The sequence below is a fragment of the Mytilus trossulus genome, chromosome 8, assembly GCF_036588685.1.
Source record: "Mytilus trossulus isolate FHL-02 chromosome 8, PNRI_Mtr1.1.1.hap1, whole genome shotgun sequence".
Classification (NCBI taxonomy): domain Eukaryota; kingdom Metazoa; phylum Mollusca; class Bivalvia; order Mytilida; family Mytilidae; genus Mytilus; species Mytilus trossulus.
In genome coordinates, this window is record NC_086380.1 from 54,980,287 (window position 1) to 55,004,649 (window position 24,363).

The 24,363-nt window shown below is 32.8% G+C and overlaps 1 protein-coding gene across 1 annotated transcript in view; it reads right to left on the minus strand.

Moving 5' to 3' along the window:
• LOC134727775 (uncharacterized) overlaps positions 1 to 24,363 on the minus strand; it is a 71,490-nt gene that overhangs the window by 35,296 nt on the left and 11,831 nt on the right. The window contains exon 4 of the mRNA XM_063592163.1: positions 17,424 to 17,735. Coding sequence (XP_063448233.1) covers positions 17,424 to 17,735 — 312 coding nt within the window. The remainder of the gene's footprint in view (positions 1 to 17,423; positions 17,736 to 24,363) is intronic.

The following is a 24,363-nucleotide window of genomic DNA, read 5'->3' on the forward strand; positions in this document are numbered from 1 at the left end:
TGTTTAGTAGTTGTTACTTTATCATATGGTACAAAAATCATTCCAAAAAATCAATTGGTGTTGGCCCCAGGTGACTTTTAAAATGTAGATATCATTGAAAAAGCTCCAAATTATCTCCCTTTGGTGCAAAAATCCCGTTTTTTGGCATTAAAATTGAAATATCTTTTTTAAATCATCAGTGACCTATATTTTTTATTGCTGTTTTCGAATAAGCTGTACATAAACTAAATAATTGTAAATTTCTGTAATTTAGTTCTTTTTTTTATTTCGATATTACCGCTATTTCTCCTATTAGTTCAACAGAAAAAAAGGACATTAACAAAAATGTATGCTTCTTTCGAAGGCAGATTGTAAGCGTAAATGAACAGTGACCCCATTTTTTTATTTCATTTTTCTATTAAGTATAAGATAAAATATATTTATAGAAAAATATAGCGAATTCTTATATTAAATAAAAAAATTGATTTAGATCCGCGAGCCCCCTATAAGTGTATCTTTATCTATTATAATTTTTTATCATATATTGCAAAAGCAACAAAAAAAAGAGTCTGGATAGTAAACCCCCCATTGACAGAAACAAGTGCCTGTGTGTGATTTACTTGGTAACAGAGATATATAATACAATATGTCTCTGTTGGTAATCAAATAATCCATACCTAATATACATGCCATAATGACCATACTGTGAAATTAAAATTTCTCACATGACACCCTTTCTTTGGGATTGTACAACTGATGCATTACCATTTTAGCATTAGGTTTTATATGTATAAACCTAGTACAAAGGACGTTCCACTCCATTATTGCTGTTTACAGTTTATCTCTATCTATAATAATATTCAAGGTAATAACCAAAAACGGCAAAATTTCCTTAAAATTACCAATTTAGGAGCAGCAACCCAACAACAGGTTCTCAGATTCATCTGAAAATTGCAGAGCAGATAGATCTTGACCTGATAAACAGTTTTATCCCATGTTAGATTTGCTCTATATGCTTTGGTTTCAGAGATATCAGCCAAAATCTACATTTTACCCCTATGTTCTATTTTTATCCATGGTGGCCATCTTGGTTGGTTGGCCGGGTCACTGGACACATTTTTCAAACTAGATCATGTAGATACCCAAATGATGATTGTAGCCAAGCTTGGTCATGTTGGTTTAATTTGGCCCAGTAGTTTCAGAGGAGAAGATTTTTGTAAAAGTTAACGACGACGGACAATGACGACGACAGACAACGGACGTAAAGTGATGAGAAAAGCTCAATTTGCTCTTCGGGCCAGGTGAGCTAAAAATGAATAACTTCATCAAATAGATTTCAAAACAAATTGTTTCCTTAGTAGAAAATTAGTATTATAAATAGTTTTGATCACAAATTATTTTCTTAGTAGAAATTCATTATTATATGCTTATGATTACCAATCAAAGTATTTTAATAAACAAAATCAAAGAAATAATTATCCAATTTTCAATTCTGCATACCAACTTGAAGCAGTATTCCAAACCAACTATAAACATGATAAAAAAGGCTTTGTTCATGGTTTGTTAAGTTTCTCAACTAAAAATACGAAAGCCCATAACTGTTAAAATGAAATTTGTAAAAAATATCTAATTGATTCCAAAATAAGACAGACGCTTAACTTTTTTTTTATTAGAGAAAACGACAAGTATGATTATAATTTTTACCTTTTTTGTTTTTTTTTTCTATATGTATGATATTATCAAGTTATCAACTGAGACATACCCCATGCCTTATTTTTGTATAAAAAAAAAAATCAAATAAAAAAATATAAAATAACACGTATTAACATGATTTATGTCCTGCGACTTTCTGTCCTACAATTTGCATACCTGCTTACTGTCATTATTTGCGGGGGATTTTCCCAAATGAAAGTTCCTAAACGGAAATTTTGAAATTTTGAAAGAGCAACTTTTAAAATTATTTTGTTCACAACCAAAATGTACTAATAAATAGATTGCTGACGTAGCATGGGAATTCTCTTGTTACATGTATGATGTGGCCAATTAAATATAGAATGGAACTGCTTTGTGTTCATCACCTCAAACCATTCTGAAACAGCAACCCCCACCCCCACCCCCTTTTTAATAAACCTTATCATTTATACGATACAAATTTAAAGAGTTATTTATATTTTATTTCACATTGGGAATTCAATAGTTTTCAAAAAATTTAAACTCCTGTGGTGTTAAGTAACCATTCAACCTCCTGTGTACTGGTGTACATGGTGTACAAGGTTCCAAGATAAACTCATCAGAGCATGTTGTGATTTAGCTTGGTAATCAAATAATTCATACCTAATATACATCCCATACTATAAAATAAAATTTTTGCCATTTTAGCAATATGTTTTATATGTATAAACCCAGTACAAAGGAAGTTCCTCTCCATGCGTGATGTATCCCGCCTTTTCTACCAAGGGATCAATAGACGTAGGGGAGTGAAACGTACCCTATGCTTAAAAATTTTCTCCAGGTAAAAACCGTAATAAATGTTTTGCAGAAAAGCATTGTTAAGGATGTTCGCTACTCTGTTTCAAAATAACAAACTTTTTAAAGACTGTTATAAATTGATAGTATGTAAATAAAATAACTAAACAAGCAGAAAAAAATGAAATGTCCGTGTGCTTGTTTTCGAGATAATAAGCCATTGAAAATTTAGCGGGAAATAATTCTCTTTAGATTTGCATATATTTTACATTAGCACCTTTTTTCTTTCAAAAACGATGAAAAAATAACAAGGATTTTACAAGATTTTCAAAGATAACATTTAAACTATATGTAATATAATTCTGGAAAGAAAAGTAGGGGTTAAGGATGCTCGCGCCTTTTGTTTTAGAATTTTTGCCAGATATTACGGTTAAGTAAAGGATGCTCGCACCTCTTGTTTTAGATTTTTTGCCAGATATTTGTTAAGTTAGGGATGCTCGCTCCCCTTGTTTTAGAATTTTGGCCAGATATTTGTAAAGTTAAGGATGCTCGCTCCTCTTGTTTTAGAAATTTTGCCAGATATTCGTTAAGTAAAGGATGCTTGCACCTCTTGCTTTAGAATTTTAGCCAGATATTCGTTAAGTTAAGGATGCTCGCTCCTCTTGTTTATGAATTTTTGTCAGATATTCGTTAAGTTAAGGATGCTTGCACCTCTTGCTTTAGAATTTTAGCCAGATATTCGTTAAGTTAAGGATTCTCGCTCCTCTTGTTTTAGAATTTTTGCCAGATATTCGTTAAGTTAAGGATGCTCGCACCTCTTGTTTTAGAATTTTTGCCAGATATTCGTTAAGTTAAGGATGCTCGCTCTTCTAGTTTTAGATTTTTTGTCAGATATTCGTTAAGTTAAGGATACTGGCACCTCTTGTTTTATAATTTTTGTCAGATATTCGGTAGGTTAAGGATGCTCGCTCCCCTTGTTTAAGAATTTTTGTCAGATATTTGTTAAGTAAAGGGTGCTCGCACCTCTTGTTTTAGTATTTTGGCAGATATTCGTTAAGTTAAGGATGCTCGCTCCTCCTGTTTTAGCATTAGTCAAATTTTCGATAAGTTAAGGATGCTTGCTCTTCTTGTTTTAGAATTTTTGTCAGATATTCGTTAAGTAAAGGATGCTTGCTCTTCTTGTTTTAGAACTTTTGTCAGATATTCGTTAAGTAAAGGATGCTCGCTCCTCTTGTTTTAGAATTTTTGCCAGATATTCGTTAAGTTAAGGATGCTCGCACCTCTTGTTTAAGAATTTTTGCCAGATATTCGTTAAGTTAAGGATGCTCGCTTCCCTTGTTTTAGAATTTATGTCAGATATTTGTTAAGTAAAGGGTGCTCGCACCTCTTGTTTTAGAATTTTTGTCAGATATTCGTTATGTTAAGGATGCTCGCTCTTCTTGTTTTAGATTTTTTGTCAGATATTCGTTAAGTTAAGGATACTCGCTCTTCTTGTTTTAGATTTTTTGCCAGATATTCGTTAAGTTAAGGATGCTCACATCTCTTGTTTTAGAATTTTTGCCAATTATTCGTTAAGTAAAGGATGGTCGCATCTCTTGTTTTAGAATTTTTGCCAACTATTCGTTAAGTTAAGGATGCTCGCTCCTCTTGTTTTGGAATTTTTGCCAATTATTTGTTAAGTTAAGGATGCTCGCATCACTTGTTTTAGAATTTTTGTCAGATATTCGTTAAGTTAAAGATGCTCGCACCTCTTGTTTGTGAATTTTTGTCAGATATTCGTTAAGTAAAGGATGCTTGCTCCTCTTGTTTTAGAAGTTTTGTCAGATATTCGTTAAGTAAAGGATGCTCGCTCCTCTTGTTTAAGAATTTTTGCCAGATATTCGTTAAGTTAAGGATGCTCGCACCTCTTGTTTAAGAATTTTTGCCAGATATTCGTTAAGTTAAGGATGCTTGCTTCCCTTGTTTTAGAATTTATGTCAGATATTTGTTAAGTAAAGGGTGCTCGCACCTCTTGTTTTAGAATTTTTGTCAGATATTCGTTTAGTTAAGGATGCTCGCTCTTCTTGTTTTAGAATTTTTGTCAGATATTCGTTAAGTTAAGGATACTCGCTCTTCTTGTTTTAGAATTTTTGCCAGATATTCGTTAAGTTAAGGATGCTCGCTCCTCTTGTTTAAGAATTTTTGCCAGATATTCGTTAAGTTAAGGATGCTTGCATCTTTTGTTTTAGAATTTTTGTCAGATATTCGTTAAGTTAAGGATGCTCGCACCACTTGTTTTAGAATTTTTGTCAGATATTCGTTAAGTTAAGGATGCTCGCTCCTCTTGTTTTAGAATTTTTGCCAGATATTCGTTAAGTTAAGGATGCTCGCACCTCTTGTTTAAGAATTTTTGTCAGATATTCGTTAAGTTAAGGATGCCCGCACCTCTTGTTTTAGAATTTTTGCCAGATATTCGTTAAGTTAAGTACTCGCTCCTCTTGTTTTATAATTTTTGCCAGATATTCGTTAAGTTAAGGATGCTCGCTCCTCTTGTTTAAGAATTTTTGCCAGATATTCGTTAAGTTAAGGATGCTTGTATCTTTTGTTTTAGAATTTTTGTCAGATATTCGGTAAGTTAATGATGCTCGCACCACTTGTTTTATATTTTTTGTCAGATATTCGTTAAGTTAAGGATGCTCGCTCCTCTTGTTTTAGAATTTTTGCTAGATATTCGTTAAGTAAAGGATGCTCGCACCTCTTGTTTTAGAATTTTGGCCAGATATTTGTAAAGTTAAGGATGCTCGCTCCTCTTGTTTTAGAAATTTTGCCAGATATTCGTTAAGTAAAGGATGCTTGCACCTCTTGCTTTAGAATTTTAGCCAGATATTCGTTAAGTTAAGGATGCTCGCTCCTCTTGTTTATGAATTTTTGTCAGATATTCGTTAAGTTAAGGATGCTTGCACCTCTTGCTTTAGAATTTTAGCCAGATATTCGTTAAGTTAAGGATTCTCGCTCCTCTTGTTTTAGAATTTTTGCCAGATATTCGTTAAGTTAAGGATGCTCGCACCTCTTGTTTTAGAATTTTTGCCAGATATTCGTTAAGTTAAGGATGCTCGCTCTTCTAGTTTTAGATTTTTTGTCAGATATTCGTTAAGTTAAGGATACTGGCACCTCTTGTTTTATAATTTTTGTCAGATATTCGGTAGGTTAAGGATGCTCGCTCCCCTTGTTTAAGAATTTTTGTCAGATATTTGTTAAGTAAAGGGTGCTCGCACCTCTTGTTTTAGTATTTTGGCAGATATTCGTTAAGTTAAGGATGCTCGCTCCTCCTGTTTTAGCATTAGTCAAATTTTCGATAAGTTAAGGATGCTTGCTCTTCTTGTTTTAGAATTTTTGTCAGATATTCGTTAAGTAAAGGATGCTTGCTCTTCTTGTTTTAGAACTTTTGTCAGATATTCGTTAAGTAAAGGATGCTCGCTCCTCTTGTTTTAGAATTTTTGCCAGATATTCGTTAAGTTAAGGATGCTCGCACCTCTTGTTTAAGAATTTTTGCCAGATATTCGTTAAGTTAAGGATGCTCGCTTCCCTTGTTTTAGAATTTATGTCAGATATTTGTTAAGTAAAGGGTGCTCGCACCTCTTGTTTTAGAATTTTTGTCAGATATTCGTTATGTTAAGGATGCTCGCTCTTCTTGTTTTAGATTTTTTGTCAGATATTCGTTAAGTTAAGGATACTCGCTCTTCTTGTTTTAGATTTTTTGCCAGATATTCGTTAAGTTAAGGATGCTCACATCTCTTGTTTTAGAATTTTTGCCAATTATTCGTTAAGTAAAGGATGGTCGCATCTCTTGTTTTAGAATTTTTGCCAACTATTCGTTAAGTTAAGGATGCTCGCTCCTCTTGTTTTGGAATTTTTGCCAATTATTTGTTAAGTTAAGGATGCTCGCATCACTTGTTTTAGAATTTTTGTCAGATATTCGTTAAGTTAAAGATGCTCGCACCTCTTGTTTGTGAATTTTTGTCAGATATTCGTTAAGTAAAGGATGCTTGCTCCTCTTGTTTTAGAAGTTTTGTCAGATATTCGTTAAGTAAAGGATGCTCGCTCCTCTTGTTTAAGAATTTTTGCCAGATATTCGTTAAGTTAAGGATGCTCGCACCTCTTGTTTAAGAATTTTTGCCAGATATTCGTTAAGTTAAGGATGCTTGCTTCCCTTGTTTTAGAATTTATGTCAGATATTTGTTAAGTAAAGGGTGCTCGCACCTCTTGTTTTAGAATTTTTGTCAGATATTCGTTTAGTTAAGGATGCTCGCTCTTCTTGTTTTAGAATTTTTGTCAGATATTCGTTAAGTTAAGGATACTCGCTCTTCTTGTTTTAGAATTTTTGCCAGATATTCGTTAAGTTAAGGATGCTCGCTCCTCTTGTTTAAGAATTTTTGCCAGATATTCGTTAAGTTAAGGATGCTTGCATCTTTTGTTTTAGAATTTTTGTCAGATATTCGTTAAGTTAAGGATGCTCGCACCACTTGTTTTAGAATTTTTGTCAGATATTCGTTAAGTTAAGGATGCTCGCTCCTCTTGTTTTAGAATTTTTGCCAGATATTCGTTAAGTTAAGGATGCTCGCACCTCTTGTTTAAGAATTTTTGTCAGATATTCGTTAAGTTAAGGATGCCCGCACCTCTTGTTTTAGAATTTTTGCCAGATATTCGTTAAGTTAAGTACTCGCTCCTCTTGTTTTATAATTTTTGCCAGATATTCGTTAAGTTAAGGATGCTCGCTCCTCTTGTTTAAGAATTTTTGCCAGATATTCGTTAAGTTAAGGATGCTTGTATCTTTTGTTTTAGAATTTTTGTCAGATATTCGGTAAGTTAATGATGCTCGCACCACTTGTTTTATATTTTTTGTCAGATATTCGTTAAGTTAAGGATGCTCGCTCCTCTTGTTTTAGAATTTTTGCTAGATATTCGTTAAGTAAAGGATGCTCGCACCTCTTGTTTAAGAATTTTTGTCAGATATTCGTTAAGTTAAGGATGCTCGCTCTTCTTGTTTTAGAATTTTTGTCAGATATTCGTTAAGTTAAGGATGCTTGCTCCTCTTGTTTTAGAATTTTTGCCAGATATTCGTTAAGTAAAGGATGCTTGCACCTCTTGTTTTAGAATTTTTGTCAGATATTCGTTAAGTTAAGGATGCTCGCACCTCTTGTTTTAGAATTTTTGTCAGATATTCTTTACGTTAAGGATGCTCGCTCCTCTTGTTTTAGAATTTTTGCCAATTATTCGTTAAGTTAAGGATGCTCGCATCTCTTGTTTTAGAATTTTTGCCAATTATTCGTTAGGTTAAGGATGGTCGCATCTCTTGTTTTAGAATTTTTGCCAATTATTCGTTAAGTTAAGGATGGTCGCATCTCTTGTTTTAGAATTTTTGCCAATTATTTGTTAAGTTAAGGATGCTTGCATCACTTGTTTTAGAATTTTTGTCAGATATTCGTTAAGTTAAGGATGTTTGCACCTCTTGTTTTAGAATTTTTGTCAGATATTCGTTAAGTTAAGGATGCTTGCTCCTCTTGTTTTAGAATTTTTGTCAGATATTCGTTAAGTAAAGGATGCTCGCTGCTCTGGTTTTAGAATTTTTGCCAGATATTCGTTAAGTAAAGGATGCTCGCACCTCTTGTTTAAGAATTTATGCCAGATATTCGTTAAGTTAAGGATGCTCGCTTCACTTGTTTTAGAATTTTTGCCAGATATTCGTTAAGTAAAGGGTGCTCGCATCTCTTGTTTTAGAATTTTTGTCAGATATTCGTTAAGTTAAGGATGCTCGCACCTCTTGTTTTAGAATTTTTGTCAGATATTCTTTACGTTAAGGATGCTCGCTCCTCTTGTTTTAGAATTTTTGCCAGATATTCGTTAAGTAAAGGATGCTCGCACCTCTTGTTTTAGAATTTTTGTCAGATATTCGTTAAGTTAAGGATGCTCGCACCTCTTGTTTTAGAATTTTTGTCAGATATTCTTTACGTTAAGGATGCTCGCATCTCTTGTTTTAGAATTTTTGCCAATTATTCGTTAAGTTAAGGATGGTCGCATCTCTTGTTTTAGAATTTTTGCCAATTATTCGTTAAGTTAAGGATGGTCGCATCTCTTGTTTTAGAATTTTTGCCAATTATTTGTTAAGTTAAGGATGCTCGCATCACTTGTTTTAGAATTTTTGTCAGACATTCGTTAAGTTAAGGATGTTTGCACCTCTTGTTTTAGAATTTTTGTCAGATATTCGTTAAGTTAAGGATGCTTGCTCCTCTTGTTTTAGAATTTTTGTAAGATATTCGTTAAGTTAAGGATGCTTGCTCCTCTTGTTTTAGAATTTTTGCCAGATATTCGTTAAGTAAAGGATGCTCGCACCTCTTGTTTTAGAATTTTTGTCAGATATTCGTTAAGTTAAGGATGCTCGCACCTCTTGTTTTAGAATTTTTGTCAGATATTCTTTACGTTAAGGATGCTCGCTCCTCTTGTTTTAGAATTTTTGCCAATTATTCGTTAAGTTAAGGATGCTCGCATCTCTTGTTTTAGAATTTTTGCCAATTATTCGTTAAGTTAAGGATGGTCGCATCTCTTGTTCTAGAATTTTTGCCAATTATTCGTTAAGTTAAGGATGGTCGCATCTCTTGTTTTAGAATTTTTGCCAATTATTTGTTAAGTTAAGGATGCTCGCATCACTTGTTTTAGAATTTTTGTCAGATATTCGTTAAGTTAAGGATGTTTGCACCTCTTGTTTTAGAATTTTTGTCAGATATTCGTTAAGTTAAGGATGCTTGCTCCTCTTGTTTTAGAATTTTTGTCAGATATTCGTTAAGTAAAGGATGCTCGCTGCTCTAGTTTTAGAATTTTTGCCAGATATTCGTTAAGTTAAGGATGCTCGCACCTCTTGTTTTAGAATTTTTGTCAGATATTCTTTACGTTAAGGATGCTCGCTCCTCTTGTTTTAGAATTTTTGCCAGATATTCGTTAGGTAAAGGATGCTCGCACCTCTTGTTTTAGAATTTTTGTCAGATATTCGTTAAGTTAAGGATGCTCGCACCTCTTGTTTTAGAATTTTTGTCAGATATTCTTTACGTTAAGGATGCTCGCTCCTCTTGTTTTATAATTTTTTCCAATTATTCGTTAATTTAAGGATGCTCGAATCTCTTGTTTTAGAATTTTAGCAATTATTCGTTAAGTTAAATCACTGAATGGTAAAGATTATTTTAATTTATCAGTTGGTAGTAAAAAGTGAATATACATTGTATGTTGTATATATAACAAAGATTTAAGTTGATTCTGGACAAAGAAAGATAACTCCAAATAAAAAAAATTCTTACAATTAGATATTTCTTGCTTACTATTCTGGACAAAGAAAGATAACTCTTAATTAAAAACAAAATTGCTATTTCACAATATTTTGCAATAAGATATTTCTTGCCTTTGCGCAATACTGTGCAATTGAAAAGACTTGCTATTGCACAAAACTAATATAATAATTTTAGATCCTGATTTGGACCAACTTGAAAACTGGGCCCAGAATCAAAAATCTAAGTACATATTTGGATTCAGCATATCAAAGAACCCCAAGATTTCAATTTTTGTTAAAATCAAACTAAATTTAATTTTGGACCCTTTGGACTTTAATGTAGACCAATTTGAAAACAAGACCAAAAATGAGGAATCTACATACACAGTTAGATTTGGCATATCAAAGAACCCCATTTATTCAATTTTTGATGAAATCAAACAAAGTTTAATTTTGGACCCCGATTTGGACCAACTTGAAAACTGGGCCGATAATCAAGAATCTAAGTACATTTTTAGATTCAGCATATCAAAGAACCCAAGTGATTAATTTTTTGTCAAAATCAAACGAAGTTTAATTTTGGACCCTTTGGACCTTAATGTAGACCAATTTGAAAACAGGACCAAAAGTTAAAAATCTACATACACAGTTAGATTCAGCATATCAAAGAACCCCAATTATTCAATTTTGATGAAATCAAACAAAGTTTAATTTTGGACCCTTTGGGCCCCTTATTCCTAAACTGTTTGGACCAAAACTCCCAAAATCAATACCAACCTTCCTTTTATGGTCATAAACCTTGTGTTTAAATTTCATAGATTTCTATTTACTTATACTTAAGTTATGGTGCAAAAACCAAGAAAAATGCTTATTTGGGTCCCTTTTTGGTCCCTAATTCCTAAACTGTTGGCACCGAAACTCCTAAAATCAATACCAACCTTCCAGTTGTGGTCATAAACATTGTGTATAAATTTCATTATTTTCTATTCACTTAAACTAAAGTTATTGTGCGAAAACCAAGAATAATGCTTATTTGGACCCTTTTTTGGCCCCTAATTCCTACACTATTGAAACCAAAACTCCCAAAATCAATCCCAACCTTTCTTTTGTGGTCATAAACCTTGTGTCAAAATTTCATAGATTTCTATTAACTTAAACTAAAGTTATAGTGCGAAAACCAAGAAAATGCTTATTTGGGCCCTTTTTGGCCCCTAATTCCTAAAATGTTGGGACCAAAACTCCCAAAATCAATCCCAACCTTCCTTTTGTGGTCATAAACCTTGTGATAAAATTTTATAGATTTATATTCACTTTTACTAAAGTTAGAGTGCGAAAACTAAAAGTATTCGGACGACGACGACGACGACGACGACGACAACGTGATAGCAATATACGACGAAATTTTTTTCAAAATTTGCGGTCGTATAAAAAAGGCACATACTGTTAAATGCCAGTTAAACAAAGACTAATAGGAGAATATCAATGGTGGTATTACCCCTTGAGAAAAATACTCTATCCTGACAAGTATGTTATTATTTATTATCATTGCTGTGACATTTTTCATGTTTAGTAGTAATTTTTATCAGAAATTCTATATGTTCACACTGCATAGACTATGTTTGTTTATAGTTCTCTTCATAAAATTAATAAGTGCCTAGTTTATTATTCCAAAGCACTTATTTTTTGCGTGTTTTCAAGTCGGTGTCGCAGATTTCTTAAATGACCATAAACATGATGAATGAACTGTAACATGCAACTAATTTAGATTCTACCTTTTAGTCAAAATACAAGCAGTATAAAAGGAGTCGATAAATACAAACTAGAAAACTTACACCGCCTGCACATTTTTATAGATGGACAGACAAAGTGAAAAGTATAAAGTTATTGTATCCTTGATACGAGCCCTTATCAATCAAAACATATGTATTTTTTCCAGTTATATGTACTAAAGATGCCTTATTGTAGGATTAAGTAATGTTCCAATGTTCTACATCAATAAACTTGCCAAGTATATGTTTAGGAATAATTTCATCGTGATCCATCAGAATATCTAAAAATATAAAAACAACAAATTATGAACATGGTACTCTCAGATTTGAACTTGTTGTCTGTTGTGTTTTGTATTTATCTGGTGAGTTAATAGAAATACGAAGATAAGTCCTTTTAAATGATTTTTATTGTTTGTTCTTTTGCTCATGTTCCATCACTGTCCCAAGTTAAGGGAGGGTTTGACACCGGTACACATGTTTAACCTTGCCACATTATGTATGTTCATGCCCCAAGTCAGGAGCCTGTTATTCAGTGATTGTCATTTTTTGATGTGTATCATATTCTTTACATAAATCAGGCTGTTGGTTGTCTTGTTAGAAATGTTTTACATTTGTCATTTCAAGGCCTTCTGTAGCTGACTATGCGGTATGGGCTTTGCTCATTGTTGAAAGCCGTGTGGTGACCTATAGTTGTTAATTTCTGTGTCATTTGGTCTTTTGTGAAGAGTTGCCTCATAGGCAATCACAACACATCTTCTTTTTATAAGTAAAAGTTTCAAAGTCAATAGACCATGACTGAGGGGCAGGGCCAAATAATCTCATTGCAATGAGATATGCCAATGCTCATACAACTGCATACCAAATACCACTGACCTTCCACTAGTGGTTCCCCGTTACACTGACCTAATCACAAACTAATACATGTAAACTTAGCAAAAGTTTCAAAGTCAATAGACCATGACAATTTCTATGGCAACAAGATGTGCTAATGATAATACAACTGTATAGTACCAAATAGCATTGACCTAACACTAGTGGTTCACTATAAACTAGACCTATTCAAAAACTAATACATTGTTGACAACGCAATCCCGTCGCCGAAAACAGCATACCTATGTCTCGCTTTTTGACTCCATCAAGGCGAGACAAAAACTGATTATTTTAGTGAATTTTTTCCAAGGACCATAATTACTATGAACAAAATTCGAACTTGGATCTGTTACTTGTCATGATAAAACTATATACCAATTATCAAATCAATATCTTCAAACACTATGAAAAAAGGGTGGTAAACTAATTTGACTGACGGACAGACAGACAGCCAGACAGACAGACCGAGAAAGACAGACAGACAGACAGACAGACAGACAGACAGACAGACAGACAGACAGACAGACAGACAGACAGACTAAGAAAGACAGACAGACACAGACAGACAAACAGACAGGCAGACAGACGGATGGAGTGCAAACTTAAGTCCCCTTCAACTTCGTCAGTAGTGGACTAAATGTAGCTGTAGATTATCACACTAAGGGTAAAACTGCTGTAAGACAATTAACATCAATATGAAAAAATATACATCTTTCAGTCTTGCATGAAGTTCGGTGAACTATATTATTATGGTTACCTTTTTTCTCGTGTCTGTCTTTAAGTTTCTTCATTCCTGTAAAAAGACAAACTGTCTAGATGTTTTATAGTCTAAATATTTCTATAACTGAAACCCAACATTGTACAACATAATTTTGTCATAAAGGTAAAGAAAAAACAATATTTATATCGCCAGTCATTTTTTTATCAATAATTTTACAAACTTGTAGATTTAACAAATTGAACACAACTGATGAAAATGTTTAAAGAATTAATAAATTACTATTAGCAGTTAACATGGTTAAGGTAGGTGGGGTGTCTAAATATTGGCCGATTTTTCTTAATCTTCTGTAAGACTTTTTTGTCGATGAACTTTCAAAATTTAGTATAAAAGCTGGAAGTTTGGGACCATATTTTTCTGTTAAAATACATTGAAATTTACGAAATCACACTTATTTTATAAGTGTAATAATTCTTTTTTATGTTAAAGTCAATGAGGTGATTGCTTTTCAAAATACCTTCGAAATATAAAATAAAATAAGGGGTCACATATTGCAGGCCTTATTTTCTTGGGGAAAAAACAAGTGAATCTGTGAGCTACTGCTCACTAATGATACCCCTGGCTCGCTAAAAGTATAAGGTACACAGGAAGTTATTGAGTGATGAATCTGAAAACACATCACATGGTATAGCTGACTCATATAAACCTTGAAACCAAATTTCAGAAATCCTTGTAATGTAGTTCCTTAGAAAGATGCGAAGAAAAATATTGATGGGACGGACTGACAGATGGACAGATGGACAGATGGAAGGAAGGACGGACAGACAGAGGTAAAACAGTATACCCCCACTTTATTTTAAAGTGGGGGTAAATAAAGTGGGGGTATAAAACATAACTTTTAAAAAAAAAAGAGTGCACACGGTGAAATGACTCACCTTCTTTACTAACCATTGATTTTATGTTGATAGTGCTAAATATAAAGCTCAACTACAACTATCACATACACTTAATAAGATCCAAAAACATGAGGTCAAGGTCAGATAAACCAAACTGGAAATACATGTACACCTTGCAATCATTACATACACCAAGTATGCTTTAAATATAGTTGACCTATCACACATAGTATCTAAGAAACTGACATGTACATCGTAAAATATGTTCCAACACCAAATATACATGATATAGTTGACCTATTGTATACAGTGTTAGAAAAACAGACAAAGACACAAAAACTTAACTTTAACCACTGAACCATGAAAATTAGGTCAAGGTCAGATGACACCTGCCAGTTGGACATGTACACCTTACAATCATTCCATACACCAAATATAGTAGACCTATTGCATACAGTTTAAGACCAGATGCTCCGCAGGGCGTAGCTTTATACGACCGCAGAGGTTGAACCCTGAACGGTTGGGGCAAGTATGGACACAACATTCAAGCTGGATTCCGCTCTAAATTTGGATTGTGATTAAATAGTTGACACAGCATAGGTTTCTGACACAGAATGAATGTATTCAAATGAACTTAAAATTTTTGTTTTCTCTTAGAGCAATTCACTATGCTGTTGAATATTAATCCTCTCAAAAAAATGTTTGAAGAAATTTTCTTTTTATTTATGAAATTTCAAATGAGAAAAATTGAACCCAATTTTTTATTCACATCCCCCTTTCCCTTATTCCAAAACTAATTTCAATTAAAATATTCTAATGGAGTTTGCAACAATTACTACTCATTTAAATACATCATAAAATATTAAGATGTAAAAAAACTACTTGTTATCACTGAATGGTAAAGATCATTTAAATTTATCAGTTGGTAGTAAAAAGTGAATATACATTGTATATTGTATATAACAAAGATTTAAGTTGATTCTGGACAAAGAAAGATAACTCCATTTAAAAAAAATTCTTGCAGATATTTCTTGCTTACTATACTGGACAAAGAAAGATAACTCTTAATTAAAAAAAAATTTGCTATTTCACAATATTGAGTCATTAGATATTTCTTGCCATTGCACAATACTGTGCAATTGAAAAGACTTGCTATTGCACAATACTTAATGTAATAATTTTAGATCCTGATTTGGACCAACTTGAAAACTGGGCCCATAATAAAAAATCTAAGTACATGTTTAGATTCAGAATATCAAAGAGGCCCAAGAATTTAATTTTTGTTAAAATCAAACTTAGTTTAATTTTGGACCCTTTGCACTTTAATTTAGACCAATTTTAAAACTGGACCAAAAATTAAGAATCTACATACACAGTTAGATTTGGCATATCAAAGAACCCCAATTATTCAATTTTTGATGAAATCAAACAATGTTTAATTTTGGACCTCGATTTTGGCCAACTTGAAAACTGGGCCAATAATCAAAAATCTAAGTACATTTTTAGATTCAGCATATCAAAGAACCCCAAGGTTTCAATTTTTGTTAAAATCAAACTAAGTTTAATTTTGGACCCTTTGGACCTTAATGTAGACCAATTTGAAAACGGGACCAAAAATTAAGAATCTACATACACAGTTAGATTTGGCATATTAAAGAACCCCAATTATTCAATTTTTATGAAATCAAACAAAGTTTAATTTTGGACCCTTTGGGCCCCTTTTTCCTTAACTGTTGGGATAAAAACTCCCAAAATCAATACCAACCTTCCTTTTATAGTCATAAACCTTGTGTTTAAATTTCATAGATTTCTATTTACTTATACTAACGCTATGGTGCGAAAACCAAGAAAAATGCTTATTTGGGTCCCTTTTTGGCCCCTAATTCCTAAACTGTTGGGACCGAAACTCCCAAAATCAATACCAACCTTCCTTTTGTGGTCATAAACATTGTGTTTAAATTTCATTGATTTCTATTTACTTTAACTAAAGTTATTGTGCGAAAACCAAGAATAATGCTTATTTGGGCCCTTTTTTGGCCCCTAATTCCTAAACTGTTGAAACCAAAACTCCCAAAATCAATCCCAACCTTTCTTTTGTGGTCATAAACCTTGTGTCAAAATTTCATAGATTTCTATTAACTTAAACTAAAGTTATAGTGCGAAAACCAAGAAAATGCTTATTTGGGCCCCTTTTGGCCCCTAATTCCTAAAATGTTGGGACCAAAACTCCCAAAATCAATACCAGCCTTCCTTTTATGGTCATAAACCTTGTGTTAAAATTTCATAGATTTCTATTCACTTTTACTAAAGTTAGAGTGCGAAAACTAAAAGTATTCGGACGACGACGACGACGACGACGACGACGACGCCAACGTGATAGCAATATACGACGAAAATTTTTTCAAAATTTGCGGTCGTATAAAAAAACAGACCAAAACACAAAAACCTACATGTATAACCACTAGCTAGTACTGAACCATGAAAATGAGGTCAAAGTCAGATGACACCTGCCAGTTGGACATGTACACCTTACAATCATTCCAGACGTCAAATATAGTAGACCTATATTGCTTATAGTATATGAGAAATGGACTTGACCACGAAAACTTAACCTTGTTCACTGATCCATTCAATGAGGTCGAGGTCAAGTGAAAACTGTCTGACGGTCATAAGGACCTTGCAAGGAACTCACGTGCATAGAGTTATACTATTAATCATATTAAGAGAGAAATTAAGAATACTAAAATTCTTAACTTTTTTTCCAGTAGTCACTGAACCATGAAAATGAAGTCAAGGACAATGGACAATGGAGCTAAGGACATATGACAGACGGAAACTTCATAACATAAGGCATCTATATATACGAAGAAGGAAGGATCCAGGTATTCTACTTTCTGAAATATTAAGCTTTTAAGAAGTTAGCTTACGCCGCTGCCGCCTGATCACTATCCCTATGTCAAGCTTTCTGCAACAGAAGTCGCAGGCTCAACAATAATTAACAACCAGTTTTTTAATAGTTCCTCTCTCTCTTTTCTGATTTAGCAAGATGTTTGTTTCCAACATACAGTTAAACATATATTGATGAAAACATGTCTTTTTTCGTTGAATTGTATACTTTTTTTTTCGCATATTAAGTGTCCGATTAATATAATGGGAGGGGGCACTGACTGCCTGAGAGGGGAGCCCACTCCAGTCATGCTTATGTGATTACCTAAATAATCAACCAAATTTTTCTCACAAAAGGGGGGAGTAGGGGCTGGTCCCCTCCCCCCTTAAATTCCGCCTCTGAATAGATACACTCAATATGCTCTGATGTATAAGAAAATGGGCAGATTTTTATAATAATTTAAAAACTATGTGAAATTTATGATATATTGGAATCATCTAAGTACATCAGGTACAATATTAATTTCAGAATCTGCTATAATTACCTATTTGACACAATTGTATTTCTTGATCTGACAATTCTGTGTTCTCCATTTCTGAAGCAACATCCTGGTATTCTCCGTGTCTTACAGCTTCAAGAAGGTGTGTGTATGCATCTCCACCTTTGCGAATCAATTTGTTGTATAAAAGTCTATTACTTTCCTGTTGAGTGAGTGAAGAATTACAAATTTCCTCTTTTTCTTCAGTACTTAAAACATCAGACTGATACAGGTGGTCAGCTATGTCTGTTTTGGAGTCAACACCATGGACAAACATCATGTAATTCTTTTGTAGTTTAACTTTGTGTTTATTTAAAACTGAAATATAAGAAAGGTATGAATGAAATATTCTCTCCTTTCACACACATAATTATTTTTTTTTCATGTATGAATTTTTGTTGACCTTGAATATCTGATCATTTCTGCTGTTCACAGTATCTACTTTTCGTTTTTTTCAAGATTATGGACAAAAAATGGTGAATAAGTCAACAATATTTATTTAAGGGCAATAGTTCTAATAAGGGGTCAACCAATGTTTTCAGACATATAATGCTTTTGTATAGGCCTTGTATTGTTGATAATATTTGTTGTTAACAAATTCTACTTATCTAATTATCTATAAGAGTTTTCCAGATACAAATGTAAAAGGCAAAAATTCACAAATAAGTCAAAAATGAAATTTGAAGGGCAATAACTCTTGTAAGGAGTCACTAGTCTGATGGTTTGAATTTCATTGGGTTTTTTTTGTAGATCTTATATATGTAATTATTTTTGCTGTTTGCAATTTCTACCTATCTATTATAGTCATGCTAATTTTCCAAATAGTAGGCAGACATTTGATAATAAGATTAAAAATTTGTAAGGGTGCTGCGGAACCCAGTGTCTCGCCTACTTTTGCTGTTAATCACACACTCAACAAAAATGATGAAAGAAATCTATAAAAATGTCCTTGATACTATCTTTTGATTGTCAGAAGCTTCTGTCAAAGTTTGGTAAAAATCCAGGATAGTTTAAGGATCTTAAAAATGTTTAAAAAACTGTAACTGCAGACTTAATGTAATGTTAACTGGACGAAAATCTAAGTCCATTTATAAGTAAAATACGGGAAAAATGGGACTATTTTATTTTTTTTTTCAAAATTTACTTCTTGATACTAACTTATGATTAGAAACATGCTTCTGTCCAAGTTTGGTACAAACCCAGGATAGTTTAAGAAATTTTAAAAACTTCAATCACAAAGTGAATGTAATGTTTCCTGTCAGAAAAACTAAGTCCATTTATAAGTCATGTAAGTAAAATAAAGAAAAATTGGAATTTTATTTTTACAAAATTTACTTCTGGATACTATCTCACTGATGATCATAATCAAACTTCTGTTCAGGTTAAGTACAAATCCAGGATAGTTTAAGAAATTCATAAAAATTTTAAAAACTTAAATCACAGAGTGAATGTTATGTTTCCTGTCAGAAAAACTAAGTCCACTTATGAGTAAAATACGGAAAAAACGGAATTTTATTTTTACAAAATTTACTTCTGGATACTATCTTATGAACATAAACAAGCTTCTGTCCAAGTTTGGCAGAAATCCATGATAGTTCAAGAAAGTTATTAAAATTTCAAAAACTTTAACCACAGAGTGAATATTTGTGAACGCCGCCGCCGCCGCCGACAGAATGTAGGATCGCTATGTCTCGCTTTATCGACTAAAGTCGAAGGCTCGACAATAAAAGAACAGTTCCAATGTGCCCCGCTTGGCACATATTTTATATATTTTCAAGGGGCATAACTCTTTTGAAAAAGTCAATCGTCAACCATTATAGTACTTGTCCTAAATATTGCTGATATTAACCTATAGTATAAGTTTTATAAACATTGATAAACATCTGTCAAGAATTGTACATGTGAGAGCACATTAAGCGAGTCCATTTTCAATAACTGTAATATTTGCAAGGGGCATAACTCTCTTAAAAAAGGAGATCAGCCACCATTATAGAACTTGTCCAAGATATTGCTGATTTTAACCTATAGTATAAGTTTTAAAATGATAGGCTCTAAAGAGCCTAGCTGTGTTGCTCACCTTGGTCTATGTGCATATTCAACAAACACTCTCCAACTTTGTAGACAAGAATATAATTCATGACAAAAATCTGTTTTGTTAATCTTGTAACAAGACAAATTTATCAGTTATTTTTAAAAAATTAAACAAAACCGATCAGAGTTTTAATCCATTTCAAGAAAAAATTCTCAAAAATTTTGAAACATTTGATGATTTTCAAAAAAACAACAGGACAAATGACTTTCAGGAACACATTAATAAAACAAGTGAGATTGTAAAGGCAATTAAGTCCCTTATTTCAAATGAAATGTTGAAAAATGGAATATCAGTCAATAACAAAACCATTACAAAAGCTATTTAACTTTATTTTAAATAACAGAAGTTTTCCAAAAGCTTGGAATGAATCATTTTTGGTACTTCTACATTAAAAGGAAAGTAAAAGTGATTGACCCTGGTAATTACAGAGGTATATCCATTACTTCGAACCTGGGAAAATTGTTTAATAAAATAATCCTCTCTCGATTACTCGCTTATATAAATAATATTCCAACCCCTGAAACCCCCCCCCCCCCCCCCCCACCCCCCCTTTTCTCTGGATCTGCCACTGTAAAGAGTGACAGTCTACTAAACTATATCAGCAACATTTGACTTGTTAGTAGATCTTGACTTGCTGATCATTTTTGTCATTGAAGGAGGTTCGCGGGTATAAGATTTTCAAAAAAAATTAAACATTTATTTTTCATTACAATTTTTTTTAATTGCCTTTAGTAGTTGTTACTTTATCATATGGTACAAAAATCATTCCAAAAAATCAATTGGTGTTGGCCCCAGGTGACTTTTAAAATGTAGATATCATTGAAAAAGCTCCAAATTATCTCCCTTTGGTGCAAAAATCCCATTTTTTGGCATTAAAATTGAAATATCTTTTTTAACTCATGGGTGACCTATATTTTTTATTGCTGTTTTCGAATAAGCTGTACATAAACGAAATAATTGTAAAATTTAAGCGATTTCTGTAATTTAGTTCTTTTTTTATTGCGATATTACCGCTATTTCTCCTATTAGTTCAACAGAAAAAAAGGACATTAACAAAAATGTATGCTTCTTTCGAAGGCAGATTGTGAGCGTAAATGAACAGTGACCCCATTGTTTTATTTCATTTTTCTATTAAGTATAAGATAAAATATATTTATAGAAAAATATAGCGAATTCTTATATTAAATAAAAAAAATTGATTTAGATCCGCGAGCCCCCTTCAAGTGTATCTTTATCTATTATAATTTTCCATCATATTGCAAAAGCAACCAAAAAAAGAGTGTGGATAGTAAACCCCCCATTGACAGAAACAAGTGCCTGTGTGTGATTTACTTGGTAACAGAGACATATAATACAATATGTCTCTGTTGGTAATCAAATAATCCATACCTAATATACATGCCATAATGCCCATACTGTGAAATTAAAATTTCTCACATGACACCCTTTCTTTGGGATTGTGCAACCGAAGCATTACCATTTTAGCATTATGTTTTATATGTATAAACCTAGTACAAAGGACGTTCCACTCCATTACTGCTGTTTACAGTTTATCTCTATCTATAATAATATTCAAGGTAATAACCAAAAACGGCAAAATTTCCTTAAAATTACCAATTTAGGGGCAGCAACCCAACAACAGGTTCTCAGATTCATCTTAAAATTGCAGAGCAGATAGATCTTGACCTGATAAACAGTTTTATCCCATGTTAGATTTGCTCTATATGCTTTGGTTTCAGAGATATCAGCCCAAATCTACATTTTACCCCTACGTTCTATTTTTTGCCATGGTGGCCATCTTGGTTGGTTGGCCGGGTCACTGGACACATTTTTCAAACTAGATCATGTAGATACCCAAATGATGATTGTAGCCAAGCTTGGTCATGTTGGTTTAATTTGGCCCAGTAGTTTCAGAGGAGAAGATTTTTGTAAAAGTTAACGACGACGGACAACGACGACGACAGACAACGGACGTAAAGTGATGAGAAAAGCTCAATTTGCTCTTCGGGCCAGGTGAGCTAAAAATGAATAACTTCATCAAATAGATTTCAAAACAAATTGTTTCCTTAGTAGAAAATTAGTATTAAAATAGTTTTGATCACAAATTATTTTCTTAGTAGAAATTTATTATTATAAAATGTATATGCTTATGATTACCAATCAAAGTATTTTAATAAACGTAATCAAAGAAATAATTATCCAATTTTCAATTCTGCATACCAACTTGAAGCAGTATTCCAAACCAACTATAAACATGATAAAAAAGGCGTTGTTCATGTTTTGTTAAGTTTCTCAACTAAAAATACATTTATAAGCCCATAACTGTTAAAATGAAATTTGTAAAAAATATCTAATTGATTCCAAAATAAGACAGACGCTTAACTTTTTTTTTATTAGAGAAAACGACAAGTATGATTATATTTGTTTCCTTTTTTGTTTGTTTCTATTTTCATATGTATGATATTTATTATCACGTTTTCAACTGCCTTATTTTTGTATAAAAAAAAAATCAAATTAAAAAATATAAAATAACACGTATTTACATGATTTATGACCTGTGACTTTCTGTCCTACAATTTGCATACCTGCTTACTGTCATTATTTGCGGGGGATTTTCCCAAATGAAAGTTCCTAAACGGACATTTTGAAATTTTGAAAGAGCAACTTTTAAAAATTATTTTGTTCACAACCAAAATGTACTAATAAATAGATTGCTGACGTAGCATGGGCATTCTCTTGTTACATGTATGATGTGGCCAATTAAATATAGAATGGAACTGCTTTGTGTTCATCACCTCAAACCATTCTGAAACAGCAACCCCCCACCCCACCCCCTTTTTAATAAACCTTATCATTTATACGATACAAATTTAAAGAGTTATTTATATTTTATTTCACATTGGGAATTCAATAGTTTTCAAAAAATTTAAACTCCTGTGGTGTTAAGTAACCATTCAACCTCCTGTGTACTTTTTGCCAGATATTCGTAAAGTTAAGGATACTCGCTCTTCTTGTTTTAGAATTTTTGCCAGATATTCGTTAAGTTAAGGATGCTCGCACCTCTTGTTTAAGAATTTTTGCCAGATATTCGTTAAGTTAAGGATGCTCGCTCTTCTTTTTTTAGAATTTTTGCCAGATATTCGTTAAGTTAAGGATTCTTGCACCTCTTGTTTTAGAATTTTTGCCAGATATTCGTTAAGTTAAGGATGCTCGCTCTTCTTGTTTTAGAATTTTAGCCAGATATTCGTTAAGTTAAGGATGCTCGCTCTTCTTGTTTTAGAATTTTTGTCAGATATTCGTTAAGTTAAGGATGCTCGCTCTTCTTGTTTTAGAATTTTAGTCAGATATTCGTTAAGTTAAGGATGCTCGCTCCTCTTGTTTAAGAATTTTTGTCAGATATTCGTTAAGTTAAGGATGCTCGCACCTCTTGTTTTAGAAGTTTTGCCAGATATTCGTTATCCATGTAGTGCCATTAAACATGTTTGCCCATTTTAAAACCCCTACATTGATTGCTTCGTCGTCTTCCTCGCATTCTTCATAACACACCGAGCTTTTTATTCTTGTTTTTTTTTTTTTTTTTTTTTTTTTTTTTGCAATACATTCTTATATATGATGCACGCCGTTCTCCGGTGAAGTTTTGGTTTGAAAGAAGAAATCGAAATTATAGAAACGCAATGTGTGAAAATACGGAAAATTGTACCACAATTATTACAATTCCGCTAAGAAGCTCATTCGTTTTTAAATGGTCACCGAAAAACGTTGCCTAGCAAAATAGAAAAAGGAAATTTATTTGGAAAAGAATACCGATATAATTTGCGGGGGTGGGAGGGAGGGGAACCACCGTACAGGCAGACGTATAATCTCAGACAGAAAATGGTTTGTTTGCATGGAATGAAAAAAGAAGGGTAGTTGAACTGGGCTATTTGGCCGAACAACTTTCCCTGTGTTTAAAGTGTAAACTGTATTTAAAATAATAGGACTGTACAGAAGAAGTCCGATATGGTTTCGGAAGCTTGTTTCAAATAAACTACTAGCATTGTAATCGTATTAGCACAGTCTATACAGGACAGCAACATCGGAATAAGGAGAAAATTAACAAAGGCTTAAAACTACGGGATGTCAATACTAAATGTGTACTCGGTTGGGACTAAATAAAATTAAATCATTCAGATCTCGTTACATTTTTTTCTTTCAATTCCATTCTGAAATAAATTATGTTCTCGAAATTTACAGTCAAACGATTCATTAAAAACCTGTGGCCCCACAATAAACGAATGATCGGTGCTTCGATGGAGGTAAATCCAAAAAAGTGCTTGGAACGCAAACATGTTACAAATCAAAGTACTGAAGTACTGAACATCGGATGACCGCAAGTTCGTGTGGGTGGTCAAAAACACATGTCACAGAAAAAGCTCACATCTCTATACCTGAAACTGAGGTTAATGTACAGAGATATATTTTTTTCAGAGACAAGTTCGTGCGTATATGATGAATAAATGACAGGAAATTCAACCGCACCGTAATAACTATTATATTGTAGTGATACAAATCAGTATAACTTGGATTATTATACTAATATAATAATAGTCCCAGAGTATACACTGGTTTGTAGTTATATATTATATTAATATAACAGTTGCATGTATATATAATTTTCATCTATTTGTATATCATTCTATTCTACTATTCTAATAATAGTGCAGTGCAAGTGCATGGTGGACACTCTTCTGTAAAAGAAATCGATGTTTTCTAACAGATTGGATATGAGAAGCCATTCATATTTTCCCGCAATAAACAATTACAGAGTAACCGTTCCTTCCCGGGAGTGTCGCAAAACGTTATCGTTAACGGCTT